The sequence below is a fragment of the Morchella importuna genome (genome assembly GCF_003444635.1).
Source record: "Morchella importuna strain M04M26 chromosome Unknown Morimp01GS009, whole genome shotgun sequence".
NCBI lineage: Eukaryota > Fungi > Ascomycota > Pezizomycetes > Pezizales > Morchellaceae > Morchella > Morchella importuna.
This window is the reverse complement of record NW_025763406.1, coordinates 1,135,074-1,154,690: the sequence shown is the minus strand read 5'-3', so window position 1 is coordinate 1,154,690 and position 19,617 is coordinate 1,135,074. Positions and strand designations below refer to the sequence as shown.

Sequence of the window (19,617 nt, the reverse complement as noted above, 5' to 3'; positions counted from 1 at the left end):
ATATAAGCATTGGAATATAGAGAAGATGAGAGGAAGAATGGAAAATTGGAAACAGAGTGCCGGCTTCTTTTAGTCAAACAAGATAGGAGTAGAGCGTTCGGGGAGAGCCCACGATATTTTTATAATGTCTTCACCAGTAAGATCGTCATTAGTTAGATTACATGTACAGGATTACGCATCAGAATCTTTGCTTTTCCTATTCTCGTTATTCCCGTTTCGTATGTTGAGGCCGCCCATTAGTCGATCGCCCCCATAAACATATGGTGAACCAATGCGAAAAACGGGGTACCGGGAAGAGGGGAAGGAATGAAGCTTTCCAACAGTCATTGATCAATCGGATAGTGACCAAGCGAATGAGGCAGCCGTTAGTAGCGAATGAATAGACCGAAGAGCGGGCCAGAAACTGACAGCGGAGTTCTGCAGACCAACAGAATTCGGGCTAAGGGGAAAGTTAAGACATAGCGGGAGAAAAAAACCTGAAGATTGAAGATCATTTGCACCGAATCTATGATGCGCTGGTTTCTCTCTGCACTGAAATTGCCTGCGCCTTCATGTTTGCCAACGATGCAGGTTGGAAACCTCCGGCTTGAGATATTGACCTAAGCATGAGATAGTTCACGGAAGCAGTTGAAGGCAACAAATTCTGTTGTTCACAAGGAACAACGTGTCCGGGGCGTGGGAGGCTTGCAGTTGCAGACCCTGCATAAATGTTTTGGGTTTTTACTCCCGGAATTGTGGTAAATGAATGGAACCGCTTCAACTCTACCCCTGTCATAGCTGTGAAAGAAATCAGCCTCAAGCATAGGGATGAGGCCATAGGAATGACCAGGCGGAGCCTCCGTGAGTTTCATCTATGGCAAGCTTTATTTTTTCCCGTCGCTCAGGTACCGATGACTACTCATACGGTTAGTCCCAAGACTAGAAACAGGTAAGTCGAGCGTTGGGTACGTGGAGGTAGAAGCCCCACACGTTGACCGCGGGGTTTGTCTTGGGTGGATAAGATAGGCCGATATGTCGGTCAACGTGTCAACCACAGAATCGCCGCCCAGGATTTCGCCGTTTTCTTGAGCGCCTGATTTTCCAATCAACGGCCAGTATCAAGGTTTTCGCAAAAGGTACAGATTGTAAAATAGGATTGTTCTCAAATATACCTTCTTCCCAAGTTTTGAATACTGCCAGGCCAGAAACCGACAAAACCCGCTTCTTCACGCACTTCTTTGATTTTCCTAAAAGTTTTGGCTCGAAACCGAAGCATTGTGTGCATAGATAAAAGCCCTTCCTTTTCTCAAAAAATCATCATTATGCAGAACTCGAGGGAGAACTTTCCCATTTGGATCGAATGAGGTCAACTGTCCACGTCAAGCCTTCACGCGCGGATCGCAAAGTGGTTGAGCATGTCGTGTCTCCGTACCCCTGATCTACCACCGAGTGTTTGGGGTGAAAATTTTCCTCTGACACAATGTAGGCACCATAAGTGCCGAGGATCAAAGTCCTTGGTTGGAAGTCATCAGATTCCGAGACCTCGCTTCAGTATTGCGGATGTTTTGGATTGGGAGAAGAGCAGAATAAGCTATAGAAGCAAGAGTAGATGCTACTGTTCCTGCATCATACGAGGCCGAATCTGAGCGAATGAGTTAGGCCATCGTGATGAGATACACTGTAGCCAAGCCAAGGCATTTTGGTGGACGAGCTTTACTCCATAGCTAACTGTCAGTCGCATTGTATAGGAAGAGTACCTGATTTGTTGTCGACGAAGAACCGTTGCTTAAACACTGTAGCTAACAGGTTCATGTTGGAGTAGGGAAGCCTTAGCACATGTTGCTAAGAAGAACCTGTGAGCTTATGACTTGGCATAATGTAGCGTGCGAGCGAATGATAGTAGAGCCCAACACTAAAGGCAAGTGGGCAGCAGTGTCTAAACGGAGGTTGTATCTACCAATCCTGTGGTGTTATTAATGCGGATGCTAGTGGTGATGGCCGTATACATCTGTCTGTATAAGTACTTAGTGACAGCTGTAGGGCTAGTATGACTTTGATTCATTAACTGCACTGGCGTACACCTCTTTGTCCGTGATGGCTTGTCGAAAGTTTGGAGGGGGTTTCGTATGTAAATATTTGACAACACAACTCGGTATCTATCACGAAGATTTTAGTTAGTGTTGAATAAATGCATGATATAGCTAGTATAATATCATTGAGGCGAGATCTGGTCATCCTGGCATCTCCTTACTATGAATGATGAGGCTTTTGTTGCTCTCATGAATTATGAGGCTTGACTCTGTAGGTGAATTGCGCTTTTTATCAACTCGATTGTTTTTACGTTCCCAAAAGCCATCTGGACCCGGCCTTCCGACTAGAGAAGAATCATCGTTTCTTGGACATTTGGTAGAACAAAGGTTTCTCGTGATGTAAAAGAGCTTGAATGATCAAAAAGTGCCAACCGGCCTAATTTTATGTTTAGAAAAAAGGAAATAAAAAAAAGGAGGGAAAGAGTATGGAACAAAGGTCATCTGAAGGACAGGGAGCGAACTCGGAGCAATTATACTGATTCGAATCCACTTAGTCGTTTTATCCAACCACCCTGCACCTAAACCCGATACCTTTCTTCCTTATCATTCCCACCTTCCCACAAAGACAAAACTTGATTCGATGGGACTTGAGTAGAAGGTTCTCCATGAAACTGACAGCCAGTCTTCTCATCTGCATGCACAAGGTGCTCTAGAGATGCTAGCTGATAGTGATGATATTATTAAACATATCGAAACACCTTCAAGAATCCGGAAATTGCTGGCCATCCAATATATTAGAACTGTCCAACCCCAGATATCTCTCGGTCTCCATTGTGTTTGAACTAGGAGTCCCATTTGATAAAGTACTCTAAGGTATACCTGCATGCGCATGTGCAGAAATGGCATGTACTGCTCTGAAAGTATCTTGGTCAAAGAAATGTACGGGTCGGCGATCCACCATTCGGGTCTACGGTCTGATAGATCGATATCAGTCTTCGGCTTAGACTACTTGGCCATGGAGACTCAATCAATATCCATGATATGAATGCTCATCGCAGGGTTGACTTATGTTCGTCGATAGATCGTGTTCTTTGCTTTTGAAGGGGAAGCCAAGACTCGCCTGTTGTAAGACGTGTCTTACCTCTTATATGTCCGTTTTCAGGCTGTAGTCTTGATATCTTGTTGGGCACAGTTAAGTGGGTTTAACAACACCTATTGGAATCACATCGCGCACATGTGGTATCACCTGGTCTTCTTCCTCCGACTGCATTTCTGACAGGAAAGCCCCAGAAAGTCTTTTTATTGTCCCGTCAGTTCGATTTTGTATCGCCCCAGAACCACCCGAGAATCCACGTGCCAAACCGTTAGGAAATCCGGGGAATATGTTTCGGTATCCTTGCCTCGAGGACTGCCACGTTTTAACGAAACAACCGAGAGTTATAGTTGATAACTGAGGGACAGTAGCCTGCCCCTTTGAAGGAGAGCCATTCGTCTTATTGTGCGGTACATGATTTATCCAGTCCGGGGATACAAGGTTATGATCCATAACTGCACACTCTACCCCGTAGGTGTTTGAGAGGTGTCTAAATTTGTGACCTAGCAAGGATGTTTATTCTTGCTATGTTTCGTATGTCCATAGGCCCAATCTCGAAATATCAAAGCCCAAGGAATTGGACTTAGTTCATACTATATGAGCAGAGGATTCAATGCAAGATAGAAGAAGGTATTGGTCCAAATATAAGGGATTGACGGAAGAAATCCCAGGTTTTGATTAGAACCATGTTCTTGCAGATCAATTGAATAAAGCACCGGGTTTCGACAATAAATGACGAAATGTAATTGACCAGCCAGACATCAATCCTGGGATCGATCGCCATTTTTTGGATACGGGAAAATTGTGGCCAGCAGCAGTTCGATATCTGCGGTATAGTGCACCAGCTGTGGAGATTTCCGGTGTTCTTCTCCCACATTAAGTTTATCGACCAAATCCAAATTATCAAGTTTTAGGACGACAATTTACTCCAGTAGGCATATACATTATCATCGGATGATAAAGTTTGAACCATTTGTGCAGCTTTTTCTGGGAATCTTATCAACCAATTTAGTCCGAATTCTGAAAGTGCATACGTACCTGACAGTTGTTATAAATGTTTCCAATTAGAAAAAGTGCAATTCTCCATATTGGTGCTTCTGATTTCTCTTCGAACGACAACCTTTAAATATATAAACCAAACCCGAAAAGAACCGTAAAACTATCACTGACAGACTTTGATCTGAAATGTATTTGTAAGGAAAGCAATTGGGTTTATAAGAGCAAACAACTTGATGGGTCTTAAAGTTCAATATTGAAGGAAAGAGGGAAGAAGAAAGGAAGAGGAGTAAAGCAACGGATGCCCCGCCAAGCTTACGCGTCGCATGGGCGCACAGACCCGTTATCCCTGTCCCGCTGATTGTGGCCAGGCCTCCACGTGGAGTGGAGTGGTGAAAGTCAAGACCATCCAAAACGGTTCATGGTACCATAATATTATATGAGTCCCTCTATTGGTACAAATCATTGAACTGGTTAATGGTTATTGGCCGCCACACACTGTCTTTAGATATGGCTCTTTACGTACATATACTCGCATATCAAGTATGTATTTGCGCAACCAGCAAAACACACACAGAATCCAGAGAGCTCTCCCACCTCCCCTGAAATTATGTGTCTTCTATCTAGACACCTGAAAGACTCTACAGGCCACTTTTAGGCCATATCTACAAAGAACAAGCCCTGAAGGTGAAATGTGTCTAAAAGGGTCCTTTTATGGCACCTTTACCAGTATCTCAATTGGGCCAAGAATTTGAAGCATGGACCTCCTTTATCAAAATTATACTATGCTTGGTCGTTGATATTTTGGTTTAGGTGTGGGGCTTTTTATGAGTTGTTGAAAACCTCGATTTTTGGTGTGTTTTGCTGGTTGGGCAAATACATAATTGACGTGCGAGATCAGGGCAACATATAGCTTATACATTTAATCATAGGAGTACATGACGCAAATAAATAGTTGGTATTGCACAAAATGGCAATATAATATTCATTAGTGAATTTACACCCACAGGAAAAAAGTGACGAAACAACAAGTGACCACAAACGCGGTTAAACAACCATGACTTTTGAAAGGAAGCCGTACAAGGCGTCAAACATACTTCAGAGGCCGTACTATATACACTCTTTCTCATTTTGTAGTTCAACTAATTCTCGTCATTGGGGTTGGTGTTAATTAAGTGCAGGCGTTATTTCCTCACTTTTTCCCGTGTGTGTACATGTATATATCTAATGTGCATCCCACCTGTTAATAAAGATACGTGACATTTGGAGATCACAGAAGTACCCTCAATGTGCTCTTGGCCTAGTGAGCATATATCGTTGTTTTCTAGGCACCACCAGCATCACATTGACCTTGCATATGTGGGGTCTTTGAGTAAACAGCTTGATTTGATTTTAATACACGTTGTCATCTCACATCCCCTGTGAACCTCAAGCTCAATGACATTAGACGTCGCCAGCAGGGATCAACACAATTGGCCATTTACCAGTTTATCCGAGGCGGTGACCCAAATTTCAATTTTACATAAAATCCATCTATAGATCTACAAGATAACTTAACGGCAGAGATATAGGAATACATGTATGTGCATCGACCAAACCCGATAGTATTACACTAGGATTGGATCAATTGATGGATCAAACTAGAGTAAATGAACCGGCTCACACGGAAGATAGGTCGATATGACAATATTAGTCCCGGTAACCTTGATTTAATCATTCTATTTACATATAGTTTTAAAGGGGGCCCTCTAGGATAACCTGCCGCGATCACATTCGGGATATATAAAACTTCAGTCAAGGCGAGCAAGTTTTATTTCTTATACTTTATCATGTTTATACCAGAAGTAGCAACGTTACCTATGGCCAGCAAACCAGCAATGGTCGACACTGCAAAAGGTACAAGTGTCGACTCTGAGAATGGGGAAATAGTATCCCCCCCCCCCCCCCCCAATACTCAGTACGCAGAAGTTGCCGCTGCAGATGTTAGGAGATTTGGTAAGACCTTCAGACAAAACGAGTTCAGGTTTGTAACCAAATTCCTCACCAGATATGCCGAAAATTTTGTTTTATGATTAATTAAATATTTTACCCCTCCTCCAGTTAATTACCATTGGCGTCTCAATTAATTGGCACGGGGCTTTTCGTCAGAATCAGTACACTAATCTGTAAGGGATTCATATGCATATAGTGGTGTCTTATTGACATCAAGCAGAGCTCTAGGGAGGGCTGACCGTTTCTTACGTCGCACGTTTCCGGGATACGCACTCGACCATTTAATATCCTTTACTAAAAATCTTCTTAGATTTGCCTCGTATTCTTTACTTGTGTCTTGGTCAGTATGCAGATAGGTCTGATAATAAGAGTATTTCTCGCGCGGCATATCGTTACGCAGAAATATGCTCCTGACTTCCAGTGAAGGGATCCATATTTTATGCCACTCAGGATTGAGTCGATATATTATAAAACTTTGGAGCTTTCATCAGCCTATTTGTTTCGGGTGAGTATGGCATTTGTGTTTTTTATGTCTGGAAAAAGGCTGACACCAATGGTAGTTATATGACGCTATCAAAATATCTATAACCTTTCTCAAATTCTTGGCTATATGGAAAAAATTTCCTTAGGTCACAGGAGTAGGTGTCATTTCGATCTAGCCAAATTTAAACCCTGGAATCTGAATTGCTATAGGCCCCTGTCTTTCGGTACTACTCGATACTACGAGTAATCAGGATTTATATTAATGAATTAAACCAAAAAAAAATCAGGATTTATTATCCTGACTTTCCTCACGAATTTTAAAGATAAAATATATGGGCTCAGACACTGGAAACCCAGGTCTAATGAAGATATCTAATTAATCCGATGCCGGAGTATTTGGAAGATATTTGGGTATTTGTCTGTATGGACTCATCTATGCTGCTTTTGCTTGCGGTGGTCAGTTCAATATTCATTTCTAATTACTTCAGGGGAGTTCCAAAACCCTCGTAAGGTAATTTTCCGAGCACCATCACTTCAAATGCCACTTGATCTGACGTATAAATTTGCAGGTTATCTGGCCCAATCACTGCCAAGAAATCATATATTCAAATATATCTCTTATACGTTATAGGTAGCCTGTATTTTTGTATCATATCTATCCTCAGATGGTCCAACGCTACTTGCAGCTCTCAGTATATAGTGATAAAGCAGTGAGCGCCGTTTGCCCAATGGATTATTGGTATAGAATAGCTCAATAGCACCTATGTTGTCAAATTTGCATCTTTTCTTGTTTGTTATAGCTAACCTTTTTGTGTTATTCTGCAGGTCGGTACCAAGATCGGGATCCCCCAAAACGATAGTTCTAAAGACTCCACTATCTGTGTTCCCCAGATCCCAAACCTGCAGGCAACTCTAATTTGCCACCAAAAAAAAAGTATCCATCAATTCCTAGGCAGGAACGTAAGTAGTGCTGACTAATCATTCTATCAAGGGTTCGACCTGTTCTGGCCTGCATGGGTCATTCACGACCTCAGGGTTCTTCACTTGCTATTTTGGCATATTCTTCATGATGATATTGTTTCTGCCCGGAAGATTATTCAAAGAAGAAAATTCCCGAGAGCCAGGGAGATCGGTTTGTTTTCTGTAAAACAGGAAATCGATGATGAACGATAATTTTTGGAGCAGAGGGCCCTGAGGTGGTGGCTTGGAAGACGAGATTTGCGACTTGTTTGTCCAGAAACTTTAGGTTTGAGCTTCATATAGATCGTTTGGGTGGTTGCTGGTAGTTCAGTTAGTAATTTTCCACCTTAGGCACAAATGCTGGCTGCAGTCATAGGAAATCACTCGCGCAACCGCAATCCACAAGCTGCACCAACTACATGTAGCTCATACATGTAGTACAAGCCTTAAACTTACGCACGACCTCTCGATAACGTTTTCTCCTAATAGCGTCCTGAACTGAGCCTCACACCTACAGACTTAACTCCCATTTCAACACAGGAAGGGGCGCATATGCACACTAGGAGCTTCTCGATCCCGTCTGGAATATTCTAGAGTACAATACAGGTACATGTATGCAAACATGACACCACTCTGTACTCTAGAGTACCGCAAAAACTCACGAACTTTGCTAGCGGATCTGACCAAAAACTAACTTGTAGAGGAAATATCTGAAGCTGATCTCTGCCTTTCAGCCAATCATCAATGAAGAAATCCCTGCACGGAGATAATCAAGTTGGCGAGTTTCTGCGGTACTGACATTTTTGAACTGGTTCACTATTGCATACACCAAAAATCTTCATGTATGGTGTGCAATTTTAGCCGTGTCCACAAACGTCAGAGTAGCCTCTGGTCGCCGATGTGACCCAGACCGGCAAGACCGCATGAACCTGCATGTTATGTCATGAACCGCTTAGCTGCCCTATACTCGTTTCATGATCTGGCGCCTTTGTTTGCTGCCGGAAAAATGTTGGACTCTCGGGCGGCGAATTATACTTCTAGACTTATAATTATTTGCATGGTGGCCTCATTAGGTTATTTCTGATGATTATATTATTGTCAACGTTACATTAAGTACATATATGTAGTTTGGATGAGCAAGCTGTTCTCTAAACTGTAAGTACATGTACTTACAAAGGGGAACCTTCTCCCCTGTCCTCTTCCTTTATTTTAACACCCAATAAACTATGTTCATCATGTTCATCGGCCCTCTATTTCTCTAAATATCACTCCCGATAAAAGCCCCGGAAGTGCGTGAGAGTGCTGGTATCTATAATCCTGCAGCGATGTAAAGTATATACTCTATGGCGGCCGGTACATTGCAGCTTTAATTCTTGCAATTAAGGGGCATGGTGAAAGAAACCTCTCCTTAATAGCGACAACTATTTAAAATCCTAGAGTAGGACGATAGTTTGGAATGTACTAGGGCGTACGACGAGGCAGTGAGTCAATATGGAACTATGACGTGAAAGGAGGCTGACAGCAATTCAGGCCATCCAGAAGCTCCTCCAACCGCCACTAAGCTCTCCGACCACCACTACCTGTGGCAAAGACTCGACCTCCCCTCTGGGTGTACGGGGCCGGGACATAGCAAAGGTATTGTACGTTACTGATATAATTGCACAGTCAGTGAACCACCCTATCGATTACGCGACCACTTTGTGACTAAAAAAAAAAAAAAAAGGGAATCACCCCATCGATGGAATCATAGAATAATCTAGCTTACGCCCGGCCTGGTGGGTAGTAAGGCTCTGTTAACCCGAGTGATCAAACATGATCGTAGATCGCTGCAGAGCCCTGCACTGCAGCTATTTTTGGAACATACCGGATTTTTCCCCGCGCCCAGGGCGGGTTTGTTTAATAAATCGTTTATTGGTTTCGGGCCATATGCGGGGTGTTTAATAACTCTCAATAATATGAGTTATCGACAATGATCTTCTGCTGCTGGTTTGCTGCGTTAGTCAGCCAATGCTCTGTCTCTGTCGCACAAGGCAGGTACGTGACACAGTGCATAACATAACTCTATTTGGCGAGCTGTGATCTGCAGACAGGGCTTATTCTGGAGCGAAGTGTTGAGGTCGCACAGTCCACCTACCTTCACACCCCGGCGGAGATTGCGCATTCACCAAGTGCAGCTAGAGTAGTCTACCACGAGAGTCCATTTGCTCCCCGAATCCACAGTTTAAGGATCGCGAATCAAAGGGAGCGAGAGAGAAAAAAAGGGGGGGAGGGGGGCGATAATTAACAGTCCAGTAATTTAAGTCCCAACGGTGCAGTCTTTTTGAACGAGCAACGGTGCAGTCTTTTTGAACGAGCAACGTCACCAGGTCCAAGTTTCATCTCGATTCCCCCAATTTCTCAAAAATAATCCCGGGCCCTCCATCACGTATCTGCTTGTGACAGAAAACAAGCGCAGCAGCCCAGGGCGCGCGAAAATAGTAAGCAAAGAAAAACCTGATATAAGAAATTTAATTCCGATTTCGATTTTTTTTTCCGAGCTGAAAAAAATGTATCAGAAGTCGCATCTTTCGACAGGTGGGGTGCGGATTCCGGAGTGAATTAACTCAGCTAAATAGGCCAGCTCAATCAACAGCTATGTAGCTACTAGTACATAACTGACACCAGACCTTCCCCCTCTCCGTCGACCGCGAGGGCAACAACCCACGGCAGCTAGCTACACTAACAATAGAATTCCGTCAACAATGTTGACAACGTGCCCAACTACCGAAGTTAAAAACCGATACTGTTGATCGTTATTCACTTCCCTTCTCCCCGAATTAATCATCCCGTGACTTGCGGGGGATTGCAAAGAAGCAATTAACCCATACATGTAACTCTACATGATACCTACTTAGATACCTAGCACTGCCAGGCTTGGATCGATCCGTGAAGAAAGAATGCGCATATGCACCTACCGGGACGAAAGCCGCAGCACCAGGTGAATCCAGAGTTGATCAACTCTCTTTTGGGTAGAGTACCCAGCTACCTATAACTCGGGATTTATGCATACATGTAGTCTGTATTAGCTATAGTAGCTGTGGTGCTACACAACTCTACTCTACTCTGGGTACTCTAGCGAAAAACACGCATTTCTCCCTATCCTATCTGGAGTAGCTATTCTCGATCTCTGCTGTGTGTGATAGGTAAATAACCCGAGGTACAGTTCAGGAACCTGTTTGGACCTGAGCTGCCAAAATGTGCTCTTCTGCTCTATATCGTAGTTTTATGTGGTTTATTGCCCCCATATGCAGCTGATTGATTCAGCAAGCAGGATTCCTCCGTCCAGTAAGCATAAGATTCCGCTTTCTGAACTACTTTCGACATGCTCGTCAGCGTGCATGATTGGACCGTGCTCCCTTCGTGCTACCACCGCTCGCCCCCTCCCCAAATCCCAATACCAATATCATATCATATCCACTTCTTTAGCCGTCCCTTATCCCAAGAATCTGGGTCGCGAGTTGTTGCTGCTCCACGTAAGCATAAAAAGAGGACAGCCCACCACCCATCACTCCAGAACGGGTTGGTTGGTTGGTTAATTGGGTTGGTTGGTTAGAACGTTAGCTGGGGTCAATGTATGGGGAAGAAGGCTTATAAAAAATCTTATATTTCCCCGAGAGCCATCCATCTCATTTATCCAACTCTGACTTGATTTCTCTCGAGGGTCGGGATGTGCTTCCACCCTTCTACTTCTTCAGCGCCGACGAAAACAAAAACCAAAAACAACAATAACATTACTACCCAGATATAAAATTCAACATACACGACAACAAAAACAACAAAAATAAAAATAAGATGGGCAATCGGGTTGAGGCATTCATTGCACTTGTGGTGGTTCTGGTGGCGGTTGTGCTGGTGGGTACTGTAGGTAGACTATGGATTCTCCGACACCGGCCCAGGACGTTTGCAGTCAATTTAAGTGACTGTGCGTTCCTGCTGTTCGGTGTGCTCATGATGATGGCGGCCGGAATGGCCTTCGATGGTGTGGACAAGGAGTTGAAGATTGAGAGGGCGTATGGCGTGAAGGGAATCGAGGGGAGGCTGTTGACGCCGAAGTATCTCAAGGTTGGTAACATTGGCTTTGGAAGTTTTTCTTCTTCTTTCTAGTAAGAATGCTATGGGGGGGGGAGCTTGTGTGATTCTGGTTACTCATTCTGATTATGATGTGTAGGAGTTTTTCGTGATTTCGCTGTTCTGCACGACGCAGGTGTGGCTGCTGAAGGCAGCATTTTTGGGGTATTATTGGAGTCTAAGGGAAACGTTGAGTACGAAGGTGCGGATGCTGCTCTATGTGGTTTCGGTGTATGCTACTGTGACGTATCTGGGCGTCATATCGATACAATTGGGCTACTGTAGGCCTATGTCAAGGAATTGGTATGTTTGAGATCTGATCAAGCATCTTCAGTACACATTTGTAGAAAGATTGAGAGCTAACAGAAAGAAAAAAAACGCAGGTCGACTGGATCGGATCAGTGTATCTCAGTACAGACAATTCCAGGGATGGTTGCGCAGCAGGGTACAAACATCTCCAGCGACATCCTGAGTAAGTTTCACCCCATCTACAGAACTACAAAATCTTGTATTTATCAACATTGACACTAACAAACGCCAGTCTTGCTCATCCCCCTCCTCACAATCGGCTCCTTCCGGTCAAACTACGGTCTCACGCGCAAAGACCTGTACGCTCTCGCCTTCGTCTTTGGCGTCGGCATCGTCTCAATCATAGCCTCAGTAGTGCGCTTCACGCAGGTGTACAATGTCGTTGTACACTCGAACAGCTCGCTGCTCGCCATTCGCCAGACGATCGTGTGGGCGCTCGTCGAGAAGCTGTTTGCCTTTACGGCTTTCTGTCTGCCATGTTTGAGGGTGTTCTATAGGAAGAGGCATAGCGCGGCATATATGGATAAGGAGAGCTCAGGGTCACAAGTCACGTCGATTTCGAGTGGAGGGTCGAGGTCAGGGTCGGGGTTGGAGTCGGAGTTGTAAATGGGATTTTGGCTGTTAGTTTTTGGGCTTTTTCTGGTTTTGATTTGGGGATTTGGACTCTGGTTTTTGGTTTTGTTTGGGCTGGGAATTGGCAATTGGTATTGCTTTAGCGCGCGGGGGGGCATTGAGGTTACGATAAACTTCTGCTCTGTTGTGTTTTTTTTTATCCTATTTATTTTATTTCTGGTAATTGGCGTACTTATTTCTCTATTATTATTTTTTCTTTTATCTATTTTTCCTTTTCTTTTTATCTTTTATTTAATTTATTGTAACATAGGATCGAAGTGCTGCGGTATAGGCTGGAGCATGACTGCATAAACCCCAAAAACAAAGGCTTTAATTTCCAATACATATATTACACTTAAAGAAGCATTCTCCGCCTCGCACATCGAACCACCTCCCTCCCACCACCACTCCACGTACCATCTCGCGCAACCACTCACCACAACAGCAAGGCTAGCACATCCCATGGTCATCGGCCATCAGTCAATCAACCCCTAGGCGACATCCACCTGTAGTATGATTTCATACAAAGGTAAATAAGGTTTTGACTCACGGCGACGACGAAGCCTTGGTTTCTTACTTGTCCGCCTTATGGCACGTGTATGACGCGGTTCCTTGCATGCAGAGCTGTTGTGTTCTGCCCTTTCTCTCTCTCTTACCCCCCTCTCTCTCCCCCTGCCCCAATTTTTACTCTCTTACAGCAAAGTGAAGTGAAGTGAGCCTTGATGATATATGCACGCCGGGAATCACCGGGAATCACCGCCGAAGGTGTGTGTGTGTGCAGTGTGTTTGAGCGACACCGAAACATGACCGAGTGAGTAGTAGTTACTCTGTTAACTATGTAGCTAGGCCGGGCGGAGAAGGTAGAAGAGGTTTTTTTGTGGGTGCTAGCTGCCAAGATGGTCACTCTGGTGGTGGTGGGTACGTACTACGACTGTGCAGAGCGAAAGCGAGAGGAGGGAGGAGGGAGGAGGGAGGAGGGAGGTAGTAGCACATCCGCAGCACAGACAGGAAGTCAATCGCGTGTTTGTGACAGCTCTGCCATGTCTCAGTGCATCACCATCCGCCACCACCGAACACCCTCCACTGATCCCGATCACTTGAAGGGTGGGGAGGGCGGCGATCTGATAAGATTACTATGCGTCCCCAGCCGATCCCCCAGTTGCGTACAACTTTAACCGATCACGCTAGCACTGTCCGGTTTCACTTGTTGGAACATTGACATTGGCCCCTTTGAGTATTTTGGGTCACTGTAGCTAACTAACTACATCATGTATGTTACAGTATGTAGCACAACTCCAACTACAAGTAGAGTAGGTAGGTACTGACTGGTTGGGGGAATTAAGGCGGGCCTAACCCAGGATCCTTTACTCTAGCAGGTACATGTAGATAGAGTAGGTACCTAGACCGGTTGCGAATGATCTAGAGAAGCCATTTCATTCAACCGTTGGGATACATGCAGTAGTCCCGTAGCACCCCACCACCCAGACCGTATTTGAAGCTTGGGTGGTTCGGACCGATTATTCAAGTAGTGTCGCGGCCGGGCTTGTGAAGGAGACGGCACCGGCCGGCCGGGTGCGGATATCATTTCTAGATGGACATCACGGTCGGGCAATGTCGGTGATGTGGTGGTATTTTAAGCGCTACGGCCTTGTTTAATGATGAATACGACTGTGTGGTCTCGGCGTGGTGTTTTAACCAGACTAGGCTTTTGGTTCCTGGTTCTAGAAGCCTTCAACACCCCCACTTATTAAGTTGACCCTCATCCCCCGGCCGGAATCATAGTAACGATCCCCCAGAAATTGAGATTGATCTGATCGGCACATTCTATAGAAGGTCGCTCCAATCGACAGGTATCTTTTTGGAATTGCTAGCACGTGGTGCAGTACCTGAGACTGCTCCCCCCAACCTCGACGTGGGGGTTCACACAAAGACCTAGATCACGTATGGGCGGCTTAAGAAATATTCGCAATCTAAAGCTCCACGTTTGTGATTCTTGATGACAAGGTGGGTTGTTGTCCTTGATAGCTTCCGGGCGTGGTATATATATGCCCCGAGATTTCACAGTGTCCGGCTCTTAATGAATTAAACAAAAAAAAAAAAAAAACAGTGTCCGGCTCCCCGAAGACAAAAACCGAGTGATATGTGGTGATTCTAAGTGCACATTTCGCAAGACACCTGCTATAAACTCCACATACGATTCACTTAGACTCATATAGTAGCCAGCTAATATTTCCCTGCAACATGATCAAAGGTCAGAGAGATATCAACCCAAACATCATGGAATATCACTCGGGTACTTTCCAAGTGCCAAACGCATTCTGCGATGCCCCCCGCATCTGCCCCGCCCCAGTAATCCGACGATTAGGCCAGTCAAGGCCAATCCGATAAATACCCAAGGCCCTGTTCGGTAACATCTGTATCTCACATTCCTCTGCGGGTTAATATAGATCCGCGCTTGGGCTTATCCGCGATAGATGCAAGCACATGCTCAGACAGCATCAAAAGACACCAGGCAGGGGATATATCGATGTTCGACGTCATTCATTACCACCACCAGGACAGAATACTACCATGACTCCTTTCACACGTCCCAATAGTAAGAAATCGGCGTTAAGCCGCGGCTCACGTGATGCGCCAATGAACCTCGGCCCAGCATTCCAACTACCCCAGACCCGGCATGACTCCCGATGAGTGAACAATTAATTGCAACAAAACCCGGTTCTCTCTGTCCCTGATCTGAACATCTGCGTTCAACCTTACTTCCATATCAGTAAAATAAACAAAGAATTACTCCGAACCTACACCCGCATACAACCATGACTGCTTCCACCGCAACCCCGAGACCGACGCTCAAGACGATCCCACCAATGAACCCGGAGCTGTCGTTACTCGAGAACAACCTAGAGCTCTCGGCACTAGAGGAGATGGGCGACGGCGTGTTTACAAACAGCAGGCCCTTATGGAAGCCTGATGATGCCCGGGGGATCTATGGCGGCTGCGTGAGTGTTTCCAGACGACAGCTAGCTAGCTGTGTAGTACGTAGAATAGCTAACAAGGTGCCCATCTATAGATCATTGCGCAATGCCTCAAAGCAGCCCAAGGCACAGTACCAAAGGATCTCAAAGTCCACAGCATGCACTGCTACTTCATCCTCGCCGGAAACCCCACCATTCCTGTCGTATACCACGTCGAGCGCGTACGGTCTGGGCGCTCTTTCGCCACACGGACGGTTCAGGCGCGGCAGCGCGGCCAGTGCATCTTCACCACCACCTGCTCGTTTATGCGGGCGCCGGTGAAGGAACAGTCGAAGATTGAGCATTCGATGCCGATACCGGCAGGGATTCCGCTACCGGAGGAGTGCGTTACAGACGACGCGCAGCTGCTGGACTGGTACGAGAAGGGCAGAATCGATGAGGCGGGACTCGAGAAATACCGCCGCCGGAGGGAGAAGGACCCGATTGAGTACCGGCAGCTGGGGATCGCGGAGCAGACACGGGATGCAAAGCCAACGGAGAAGCGTTTGAGACAGTGGGTGAGAATTAAGGGTGCGATTAAGGATGATGAGGCGCATCTGCCGGCGCTGGCGTATTACTCGGATGCATTTTTTTTGGTGACAGCCGCGAAGGTGAATCCGCTGAGGATGGATGATATTGGCATGATGGTGAGCCTGGACCATACAATATATTTTCACCATGCAGCAGAGATCAAGGCGGATGAGTGGGTGTTTATGGAGCTGGAATCGTCGTGGGCGGGGGAGGAGAGGGCGTTGGTGACGCAGAGGATATGGAATCGGGATGGGCTGCTGCTGGCGTCGTGTTATCAAGAGGGCTTGATTAGACTCAAAAAGGATGAGGGGAAGGGAGTGGTGGATTTACTTAGCAAGCTTTAGACTTTTTCTTTTCTTTTTCGGCTTTTTCCTTGACTTTTTCTTTGGCTTTTCTTTAAGTTTATAGATTTCAGCTATATATAGCGATTACTGTATTGTACTTAATTTCTATCCACAATATATATGGCGGACGTCCGCCATTAGCTTACCGAGCCTTTATTTCATTTTATTAGAGAAAAGAATATCCATGGAGTGAACTTTGATTGACAATATCCTCGAGATATCCAAGAAGTAGTTAGAAGTTGAAACCTCAGTCTTTTCTCGAACGCAGCCATCGGGCTGGTTGTTGCTGTTTTGTGAAGATAAAGGTGCAGAACAAAGCCAGAGCTATCATAGTTTGACCAAAAACCATTTTAAACAAACAACATTAATACATGACAGATACCTATATGATATGTCGACTGTTGTTCTCCTTGTCGAGATGTCATTTATAAACAATAAATGAATAAATTATCCTTGACGTGTCATACAGAATCACTCACTCAAAGGTGCGCAGGATGTTAGGGTTAGGGCTAGAGCTAGCTAGCTAGGGTTAAGCCCTTGACCCGCTGCCCTGACCCCTGTCACAGTTCCACAGTCCTGTCGGAGAAACTTTTCCTTGGGAACATTTCTCTCTAACCCAACCCAACCCATCACTTCAGCCAACCACCATGCATATCATCTCTCCATTCCCCAGTATCCAATACCCAAGAACTCACTGCCATCGATCGATTGATGCAGCCACTGATCTGATTCCGCCGCCAACGGGCTTCTCCCCAGGTTTCAACCATCAACATGCACCCCACGAACATCATCGGTGATGTCGCGATCTAACAACTGAGAGAGCAGCATGAATTGATACTGTAAGCAAACCATAAACCCACTTCATTTTTTTTTCACGTTCCACTTGCCCTGCAAATTTGCTTTTATTATGATGAAAGAAATTAAACACAGACCTGTTCTGAACAATTATGCGGACAAAATACAATTTCTTGGAGACCTTCTGAATAACTTTTCCAACCCTCTCTGTTTTTGATTACTCGCTCTGCTTTAATTGACCTGCTGAGAGCCATTGGCTAACGAGTTGTAAAGAAATTTTTGTAGAAATAAATTGCTTGCGACAATGGTATTTTGTGTATCCCAACCAGGTGTGTGCCCTGCTTGGGCTTCGCGGTCGGCTTACGCAAAATGCCATTGTATGCTACATAGTCAAGTAAGCAGACTCAAAAAAAGGCAGAGGCCAGCTGCTGGAGTCCCAGGCTTCTCGTACGGGTAATTTTATTTCGTTTTTTCGTTTTCTGCTCCGTATCACCTTATTATGATGATAAAACAATTTACACAGACCTGTTCTGAACAATTATGTGGACTTTGAAACGTTTTCTGAATACCAACCCTTATCTTTTTACTTTTTATCCAGTCAATTTCTTGATTGGTTCTTTGACTAACGGAAGATTAAAGGTTTAATAAGGTTGTCACGCGATTAATACCGCAATACTTCCAGGGCTTGTCACATTCCCGGGGCGGTGATCCTCTCATCATTCCTTAAAATGGCGTATTCGACATGTACATGTACTTTCTGTCCCCCATGAGGTCGATCCGGGAGCCAGTTACTAGTTCAAGGTAGAAACGATTTGTGCTGAAGCGGCCTGCCTAGTCCAATTGATATCCCGAAGTTGGGATAAAAAAACCTAGAATAGATTTCGAAAAAATTAAAATTAAAAAATAAAAAATAAAAACCTTTGTTCTCCCAATGTGTTTATCCAAGTCATCGAGATTCGAAATGCGTCTATTCCCGGTTAACCAGGTTCAGGCAAGGGGATCTTCGCATCTTTCTCCAGTTTTGCATCTTATTTATGTGACTCGATGCGCCATACCCGAGGCGCTCGTTCGCTCGCTCGCTCGCTCCAGACTCCAAACATCGGGTTCGTTTCCCCTCATTATAATACCGCCGGGTTAATTTCTCGGAAAGTGCGGGGAAGGGAAAAAACGCAACCCCATGTCTTTCGCTTCGGATGGACTGGTCTTCCCTTCTAGAAACGTAAAAATAGTGGACGCCGCGATTTCTTCACCGCGATTGAAGCGCTGCTGGGGTTCGTAGATACCTGGTATTTCCACTCCTGTAGAGTAAACAGCCGGCGGCCGCCTAGAGTGGGTATGTACAATAGATGTATGTATGTATGGATGTATGTATGTATGTATGTATGTATGTATGTATGTATGTATGTATGTATGTATACAGGCGGTACCGGTACCAGCAGCTTTGTCCTCGCGCATACTCTCTCGTGGCTCTTTGGATGAAGTTTGTTGTCTGCATGGCATGGCTCGCTGCTAGATCGTCCTTCCGCAAGTCGGCCATGATTTACAGCTAGGGGTAATGTAAGGGAAAAATGGGTCTAAAGTACATGCTCCTGGTGGTGAGATTTCTGGTTAGACTAGCGATAGGTGGAACGATTGTCGTTAAGGAAAAGAAGGGAAAGAAGGAAATTCCCTCGTCTCGCCAGCAGCTGGCTGGTTGGCTGGGCCTTCATCTTCTCACTCAGTGAACAGGATTTATGGTCCCTTACTGTTAGTTAGACAGTTAGAGTAGCAGTTAGCGGGGGCAATGGGCGCTCCGAATTAATTGCCACAAGGGCAAAGTACTCACAGTGGCACCGTATTAACACGCATGGGGAATTTACTGTGAGAAATCCGGGGAGTTGGAAGTACCGTTGACTTCATTGAACACAGAGCGGGAAAAATACTTGGAATTTATGTACTCACGATGCCTTAGGCCATTTTGCTTATTACCCAACAGCGCTGTCCCTACATGATCTACAGTCTCTTGGCTGTTAGGAACGTTAAAGATCTACTATTAGTACTGGCTTGGTGCCGCGATCTACTAGAACCACACCCACATTCAAACTACTCTGCTGCTGCACATGCTTCTCAAACCCAGTCTGAATCATATAAAGTACCACCCTAGGTAACTCTGTATCTAGTTACAATCGGCTGAGATCCGAACCTTAGTTTTATACTGTGAGGGGGATGTTGGAATCGGGGGCAGTTCTTTTTGCAAGACTCAGGAACCAGTAGGAGGTACAAAGGACGTCATTCATTCCCCTCCCTTACCCCCCTCCATACATAGGTATTACAGGAGTTTTTATTGTCTCATAATCTCTAGAGTAAGATGTCTCGGACGGGAGGCTTCCGAA

At 45.2% G+C, this 19,617-nt stretch overlaps 5 protein-coding genes across 5 annotated transcripts; 4 read left to right on the top strand and 1 right to left on the bottom strand.

Annotated features, from left to right (window-relative positions):
- Window positions 1–1,339: 1,339 nt before the first annotated feature.
- Window positions 1,340–1,812, top strand: LAJ45_04080 (uncharacterized protein; the record flags this gene model as incomplete). The annotated part of the gene is made up of 5 exons (XM_046113661.1): window positions 1,340–1,407; window positions 1,466–1,584; window positions 1,639–1,659; window positions 1,704–1,709; window positions 1,802–1,812. The coding sequence occupies 5 exons, from the start codon at window positions 1,340–1,342 to the stop codon at window positions 1,810–1,812; spliced, it is 225 nt and encodes a 74-aa protein (XP_045973390.1).
- A 7,278-nt stretch (window positions 1,813–9,090) lies between these two features.
- LAJ45_04079 (uncharacterized protein) lies at window positions 9,091–9,694 on the bottom strand (the record flags this gene model as incomplete). Its single annotated transcript, XM_046113660.1, has 4 exons — window positions 9,091–9,181; window positions 9,265–9,305; window positions 9,398–9,477; window positions 9,622–9,694. 4 exons carry the CDS (start codon window positions 9,692–9,694, stop codon window positions 9,091–9,093), a joined length of 285 nt encoding a protein of 94 aa, XP_045973389.1.
- A 1,670-nt stretch (window positions 9,695–11,364) lies between these two features.
- On the top strand, window positions 11,365–12,555 carry LAJ45_04078 (uncharacterized protein; the record flags this gene model as incomplete). Its single annotated transcript, XM_046113659.1, has 4 exons — window positions 11,365–11,634; window positions 11,741–11,943; window positions 12,024–12,112; window positions 12,182–12,555. 4 exons carry the CDS (start codon window positions 11,365–11,367, stop codon window positions 12,553–12,555), a joined length of 936 nt encoding a protein of 311 aa, XP_045973388.1.
- A 2,822-nt stretch (window positions 12,556–15,377) lies between these two features.
- Window positions 15,378–16,450, top strand: LAJ45_04077 (uncharacterized protein; the record flags this gene model as incomplete). Its single annotated transcript, XM_046113658.1, has 2 exons — window positions 15,378–15,560; window positions 15,632–16,450. 2 exons carry the CDS (start codon window positions 15,378–15,380, stop codon window positions 16,448–16,450), a joined length of 1,002 nt encoding a protein of 333 aa, XP_045973387.1.
- Window positions 16,451–17,097: 647 nt separating this feature from the next.
- On the top strand, window positions 17,098–17,972 carry LAJ45_04076 (uncharacterized protein; the record flags this gene model as incomplete). Its single annotated transcript, XM_046113657.1, has 4 exons — window positions 17,098–17,206; window positions 17,271–17,289; window positions 17,519–17,698; window positions 17,885–17,972. 4 exons carry the CDS (start codon window positions 17,098–17,100, stop codon window positions 17,970–17,972), a joined length of 396 nt encoding a protein of 131 aa, XP_045973386.1.
- Between the last annotated feature and the right edge of the window lie 1,645 nt (window positions 17,973–19,617).